This window comes from Habropoda laboriosa, unplaced genomic scaffold (assembly GCF_001263275.1).
Source record: "Habropoda laboriosa isolate 0110345459 unplaced genomic scaffold, ASM126327v1 scaffold2, whole genome shotgun sequence".
NCBI classification, from domain to species: Eukaryota; Metazoa; Arthropoda; class Insecta; order Hymenoptera; family Apidae; genus Habropoda; species Habropoda laboriosa.
The window spans coordinates 530,163-537,973 of NW_017100190.1; the positions used below are offsets into that span (position 1 = coordinate 530,163).

At 46.9% G+C, this 7,811-nt stretch overlaps 1 protein-coding gene across 1 annotated transcript in view; it reads right to left on the minus strand.

Annotated features, from left to right (window-relative positions):
• Positions 1-5,100: 5,100 nt before the first annotated feature.
• Positions 5,101-7,811, minus strand: part of LOC108579997 (homeobox protein aristaless-like) — a 52,562-nt gene continuing 49,851 nt past the window's right edge. The window contains 2 exon segments of the mRNA XM_017943647.1: positions 5,101-5,278; positions 5,280-5,611. Of these exon segments, the coding sequence (XP_017799136.1) occupies positions 5,101-5,278; positions 5,280-5,611 (510 nt within the window).

The following is a 7,811-nucleotide window of genomic DNA, read 5'->3' on the forward strand; positions in this document are numbered from 1 at the left end:
TCCAAATCTCTGACCGCCTACTTTTTTCCTTTTCTGGTAACCCATTGGTCGACTTTCGGGCGTCTCTTTTGTACCTTTTCAATTTAGACTGTCGTCGGGACGATTGCGAGAGGATTATGCTAAATTATTCGCCAAACCACAGATTTTTTCCGCAGTTTCGTAGGGAACTTTTAAACAACCGGTTACGCGTTCTCCCCGTTCAATATCGTTATCGTTCGGTGTGTCGTCGAACCTGACCAGCTCGTTTAATCGATGATCGATGTTACCGAAGAGCAGATTATTCGGTGAAAGAACAAAGAATACGGAGAACGAACGGGAGAGAGATGCGGAGATAACGTCGGGATGGTTGCCGATGAATAAATTATCCGCTTCTCCGTGTATTTGTTCTCCTTTTCCCCGTGCGATGCGTCCACGTTAACGAGAAAATTTACACACTACGTGTAATATACACACGTACCTGCATATATAGTACTCGCATGAAAGTGTAGCGGGGATATTGCTCGGGTGAAAATAGGCGAAGACGAGAAAGAGGGTATACTATACGGAGGGAAAAGCAAAGAGATGAACTGGAGTGAAAGGGGAAGGGAGGAATGAAAGAGAGAAGGAAGCAAGAGCAGCAAGGGCCAAATACGACGTGGATCCACTACAGAAGACTGATACTGGATACCTGGGATACAGGAGGCCGTGCAGCGGTGTAAATGCAATCAAGAAGGCCTCAATTAGACCGTCACGCCGTACATCCCTCATCTCAGAGTCTCGCCTCGTCTCCTCCCTTCTCTTCATCCACCGTCGATTTCGTCGCCGTCTTCCTCCTTCGTCCCTTTCTTTTTCTCGTGCACCTATGTACCCACCTATCCCCCTTCTCGTTTTCTCCCCCTCTTCTCCTATGCCTCTGATATTTCTCTCGGTTCTTATCTCGAAAAGTGTTCAAGATGAACGATGCTGTACTTTATTCAATCATAACAACGCGTAACGAGAAGTTTGACACTTTACAGCTAATCGAATTACGAGATCGGAGACATAATTGGAGACGAAACGTTTACGGTCGATTGGTTTCGAAGTGGAGACGAGTATAACGGTCGAGTATGGCAGCACGATTCTGTCGTAAACCGTCCAGTTTCCCTATCGTTATGCCCTATTAAACAAAGTACATATAAGGGAACGCACAAGGGAGGTCTGGAAAGTTTAAGCGAAGTTGCAGAGGCCGAAGATTAAGGGGCTGTTTAATCTGCATCCATCGCGATGATAGGTAACGCTGGAGAATCATCGTGGGGGCCTTCACGTTAACCGAGTTAGTTACAGGAAACCCTGCAATTAGGGATTGTTAACTGGATAAAACCTTACGCGTGCTGCGCGTGAGGAGACGCGGGAAAGAAACGAGGAGCGTTTAGAAGAAGGGGAGAGTCACCCGGCTCCTAATTCTCTCCGAAAGGAATGTCCTTTATACCCTGCGAACCAACTATCACTCCTCGTTCGATGCACCAAGCTTAAGAAGCTCGCGCTTTACACGGCTGATCGAATTGAAAAGCCTATCCTGAGAAAGTACATTGTTACGCGCCGATAGGATTCCCTTTCCATGTGGTACACATACACGTAGCGTTGGCTACGTGTATCCCTAATAGAATCTTGGAAATTGCTATCGAACGAATCACCGCTTCGAGAGCACATTCTTCTCGAACGTCTGACGCGTCTTTTTTCGGCGAACGTAGGCCGGTTTGAAAGCCGGTTGCTACCGATCGCTAAATTCATTCCGATGTAGACAGTTATTAGGTGGCTAGAGCCGGTGTAAAACGTCGCCATAATGATCGGTTACTAACTAACTGGCTTTCTCCACTAACCACCGCGATATATAAACATCCACGTACATGTATGCATGCGCAGACCGGTGCACTTAGTCGCGGCGTATCCGCGGGCACCAGGTCGATACTGTTTACACCGTAGTAATTTGCTAATGGCCAGGCCAACACGATGAATTCGGGATCGAGTGGCTGCGTGGTCTGCATCTCGATCACACGGGAACCTCGATCACCAACCGAGACACGCCTCTGCGTCTTCACCCCTCCTTCGCCTCTTGCCAGAGGTACATATGGTATAGGGTCCAGCCGCCGTTATCCAAGTCCACTCTTCTTCGCGGAAACTTTCATTAATTACCACGTGAGAAACGGAGTGAAATGCGGTCGGTGTTTGCCCGTCCTTGGAAAATCGCCCCCTGGCAATTTATTTCGATTGGAAGTAGGTAAAGGAGCGAGAGGGGGCGCGTAGATTGAAACAGAAAGGTGGTGTTATCTGTAACGGCATCGCGGCAGCTAATACGTCGAGGAAATTAGATCGTAAGGTAGTCGATGGTGTGTTGCAAAGTGTAGCGAAGGTGTCGTTGAAACACTCGCGTCCATTCGAGTTCACCGGAGCTTGTACGATAGTGTTACTTAACCTAACCTTGCGAGTTCGATCGGAGAAGTCAATTTTGATCGGCGGACCGTTTTGTCGGTAATCGTTCGATTTATCAACCTCGAGATCGTTAGCACCGAGAAGTGGCACGCGGGTATTCACGGCGCCGCTAATTAGCCAACGCGCATTAATGGCTCGAGACTCCATTAAACTGTAAAATATTTAAATAACTCGTCGACGGGCGTGCCCGGGCGCGAATTACTTGTCATAAGTCAGTCGTGCAGGACATGGAACCTCTTGAAAACTCCTCGGCAGAGTTATAATGTATGTGCAAGGTAATAGCATGCTTTTTCTCCGGGAAGTTGACGAGCCTATAAATTAATATTTCTCCCATGTATCCTGTTTTTAATCGTCGGATAATAGATCGAAAGAGGTTTCGTAGAATAAAGAACCTCTTCCTCCTCCCGCCGGTTCACCTCTTTCTCACTTTCTTTTTCTCTCGTCTGGCGGTGATTCATTGGTCGGAATAAAAAAAAAAGAAAAGAAAGAAAGAAAGAAGGAAGGTAAAAAGGGGTTAATGAAATTACATACAATGGACACCAATGTTCGTTTTACTCGTGGAAAATGAAACGAGAAATCGTTCGACGACGTTGCATTCTCTTCGTTTTGTTCGAGATCCTCGATTAGATCGGTAATTCCTGGTTACAGCTTCAATCATTCCTTACGCTAACGTTTCAGAGATCGTGTAACGTTCCTTTTTTCGTAATCGTATCGCGCGAATTATGTGCAGCGTTGTTTCACCTGAACAGCGAGGGATATTTCGAAAAGAAAAGAAACGCGATATTGTCGGGAGTGATGCGCAATCGGGGAAGTAGGTACTTGCAAGATCTCTTCACAAAGTGACGCACACGTCGTTAATTATTTACAAGGCTTAACTTTTAGACTCTAGGAATGCTTATACAGTCGTAAAACTTATGGTAATATCGTTGAACATTCAAAACTTAAAGAGAACGCGTATATAAATAGTATTTTTTTTATACTTATCTAAAATGCGTACGACGATTTCGTGTAAAAGTAAAGAAATTACGCGCTGTCTTCGAACGACTCTATCTATCGTATAAACTTGGTCGCGACCACCGAAGAAATTTCTCTCATTTTAATAAAAGCTTTTCGAATTCGATTCACATTTTATGCATAACGTCAACATTTCACCCCAATTAACTTAATTACCTTTCATGTCGTTTCGTTCTTTTTTTCCATTTTCTCTGTCGATAAAAAATCCTGCAGGAATAAAAAACAATATACTCGATAGTGACTTTCTCGTCACGATGCCAGGAATATTATTTCTCTGGACGGACATCTTTCGATGATGCTTGCTTAACTGTTACTTTAGAATTAGACGTTCTCGATTCGTCAAGACGCGGCGAGCGACCACGTTCGTATCGCGGATTGTTCTTCAAACTTATCGAACCCACGTTCACCGTACGTTTGTAATGTTCCACGAAAATTCAGAATGACCTCGTCACGTGTTTCACGGCGAATTATAATTTCGTTTAGAGGTACCCGGTCAATTTGACAAAATCTATATTCGCAGGAAACGTTTCGTGAATTTTCACGGGCCGCTCAAGAGGATAAATTTGAAAGACACTCCGAATATTTCACGGAAATATTGTATAACGTATTATTCGAATGGTCGCTCGACCGCAGTACTGTAAATTATATACAGTATTGTACACGAAGAAGCATTTTCGCTTGATTCTTCCCATTTCTTCGTAATCGTTTGAACATAAAGTTGACATTGTGAATGATATTAAGGGGAAGGAAGGTTGAAGAAACTCGTTTGTACATGGACAGGTATATCGTTCTTCTCTTTAACGAACGACGCTGTAAAAACTGTCTGCCGAGTGATTCATGGGGTCACCATCCGCGGGAAAAACGCACGGCAATTCTAACGACCGTGAAAAAACCCGAAGCTCGAGTTTTCCAAATGATCGTTCGAGTTGCCAACGCGGACGCGACACACGGCGAATCGTTGGTATCGTCGAATCACGAGTCTGTGTATCGCATAGAAATCTTTCGAGCAGAGCGCGTTTTGCCAAAAAAGTTTCGCGTTCACTTTTCGAATTCCACAGATGCCGACGATTTTGCTCAGTTCGTTTCAAGTAGAACCGAAAGATCGTCGCAGGCGTGTAATTCGAAAGCATCGAAATCAGCGTTCATCGAAGATTAGATTACGTAACGAAGGCACAGTGATCACAGAAAGAAGGACAACTATCGTTCAACCTTCCTTCGCGTACACGCAAATTAATGGTACTAATAATAAGTGCTCGGCCACTTTGAAATGAGTTCTTTGGCTCGTATCTTGTACGATACGTGGATAAGAAAGAAGTGCGGGCGTAACGCGAACGCGAACGCAGTTGGTATCGGTCTCTGTGTAACAACGAAAAAAAGTAATTACCCCTCTGCCCGCACTTGTTTCATCAGCGATGCCAACATACCGAGCCTTGTTGAGTTTCGAGCTGTCATCGGCTTATAGATTATCGTTTTCCTTTATATCTCGATTCCGCTAGCTCTCCGTCAGAGTGGAAATAGATGGGTATTTCGATCGAACAGGGAGAGATCAACGATCGATCGCTGCTAAAGAACGGCGAAATGGAAAGAGGCACTGGCAAATAGAGCGACAATCTGTTTCTAGGATGGAGTCGAACCTCTTCAGCTGATGAGATCTCCGTTTTTGCGTAGCATCTCGAGGTGAAGCTCGTACTCCCTGGCCTTGAGTCTGAGGGAGGCGATGCTGTTGGTCCGTCTGTCGATGTCGGGTAGGCCAACGCTGCCAGTGGGCGAACCCTGGGGTGAACTGGCGGCTGGCGGAGGTGGCTGAACCGGGGGATGCGGTAAGGTTGCGGGCGCGGGCGCGGGTGCTGGCGGACGTGTAAGGCAGAGGCATTCCAGGTGGTAGCAGAGGTGGCGGCGCGCGATGATAGGGATGAGCGGTGTAACTACCGGGAAGGACCGGTCCGTGACCCAGAGGTGGGTAACGAAACGCGTCGAAGGGTTTCCGCAGGGCAAACGTGCCCAGGTGGGCGAAAGGGTTCGGCAAGGTCGGCGCGACGACCGCCGATGGTGGTGGTGCACCTGATCCCAAGTACGGATTGTACGGATGCGCCTGGGGCCCGACCTTCTCCTGCTTCCGCCACTTTGCGCGCCGATTCTGAAACCAAACCTGTAACCAAACGGTGTATTTTTAGTTTTTCCCCTCTTCCTTTTTCTTCTTCTTCTTCCCCTCCTCCTCCTTACGTCCTATTTTTCTTTCTTTTTCTGTCTGTCTAGTTTTCATCGGTGGAATGGATTAGCTTAGCTGCCTATGTCTATTTTTGGAAAATCGTTCGTTGTTTCGTTCAAGGAAGTTTTGCGTTCAAGGAAGTCGGGTGTAAGAGGGGAAAGGAAGGGTCGATTTGCGGCCCGGTTTCAGGAAACCTAATTCATCCGATTCCGGGTCGGAAAGCAAATAGTAGGTATACATACTTGGTTCGCTGGAAGTTGTTGGGGAACCGTGGAAGTGCGAATTCTGGTTAACGTGACGCATTCTCCCCTTTTCAGGAAACTCGCGGTGTATTATTATTGTCGAGGATGGAAAGGAAACCGAAGATCGCTGCGAGGCAGAGGCACCGATCTTCGTCCGTTTCGTCCCTTTCTCTTTCGTTCCTTCTCTCGCGTCCCATCTTTCTTCGTCCGCCTACCTGAGTCGTTCTGTGTTCTGTTCTCGAAAATTAACGAAATATTGGCCATCGTAAAACCGTTAGCTGGCATTCTTCTGGCCTACTTTTGAAAATTCCAACTTTCGGTACCACGAGATTCGGTAGAGGAGGTACGAACCATTCTTTCCCGCTTCGTATTTCGACGTTAACCTTCGATTTTTCAAAGACGAAGGAAAAAGAGCTACGAATTATATACGTTTAACGAAGAATTACGAATGAAACAAACGTCGTTCGTGATGCGTCGGCCATTCGAGCGCATTCCATCGCGAAGGTTCCTCGAAGACTCGAGCTCTAATCAGTTCAACGGAAGCTCTCCTCCCTCGTCTTCCCTCTTCGCAATCCCCTTCTCCTCGTCAGGTCCCCTCCCCAGTCTTTTTTCCTTCGTTTCTTTCATGGACTTTAATTCCGCAGTCTCCTTTTCGGTTGTTAGGTCGATTTCGTGTCGTGCTTCGAACACGAACTCCGCGTATATATCGGATTTCACGGTGTAATCGTCAAAAAGTTCTCGCAGAAATGAGACAAATGGTTCCACTCGAACGAATTGCACTCATATATCTCGTGACAGAACGTAATGACGACCGGCGAACTAGTTCAATAACCGCACGTTTTCTGGTAAGACGATTCAAGTCGAGTGGGTACACCTCGTACGCGTTCCTTCGTAACCGTAAAGTAAAAAAAGAGAAAACAATTTCACCGAAAGACTTTGGAAAGTAATTTGTCGGGAGAGAGAGAGAGAGAGAGATAGAGGTAGGGAGACAGTTTCACAAGCCTCTAAGATTATTTTGTCGAGAAATACGAGATCGTTACGTCAAGATTCTCGATTAACCCGGAACCTCGTTCCACGTTAGGCGGATACTTCAACACGAGTATACTGTTGCGTTCGCGGCTAGGAAATCAAAAGAACCGCTCGGAGGTGTAGACACACCCAGTACAATCGGTGATGATGCGCAGCCTCGTCATTGCATAGATTTCGGGATGACTTTGCGATTCGAGAATCGATTCGGTCGATCGTTCGACACGAGGAGGGCATTCTGTGACCGGTGAGATTATGGATCGTAGGCTACCATGTTAATCGCTTTCCCTCATTTTTTGTTCCCTCCCTCTCTCTCTCTCTCATCGTTCCAGCGAAACAAGCGTAACCGTATCGTTTGTTTTCAACTTGATTCTCAGTTAATTAAGAAGGGAAGAAACGGAATAATCGGTCGAACGATTGCGCAACAAAGATTGCTCGTTCGATCGTGGGACAGGAGAAGAGAGAGAGAGAGAGAGAGAGAGAGAGAGAGAGAGGCAAGCAACTGGCGAGAAAAGGTAGGAAGAGGAACGAAACGTGTGTGTTCCGCGGGTGAATCGAACGATCGGTCAGACACACTGGAACATGCAAAGTCGTTGCTAGGCGTATGGAGAGTTAAAGGTGATGGGGTGTGGGGGGTCGGGTGCCAGGACCCCCCACGGTGAGCAGGATTGCCCCCAGCAGGGAGCTAAACATCCGACTTGCGGCTTTTAAAACAAAACGCAACCACGATTCGCCGCCGGAACCTAGTCGTTTCGTGCTTAATCGTGCCGCATTAATTACGCGGACGCCGGCTACATCCCTCCCTCCTCTGCCCCCTGTTCCCTCTTCCTCGCTGTATTCTCTCCCTCTATCTCTCCCGTTTTCACCGGCTC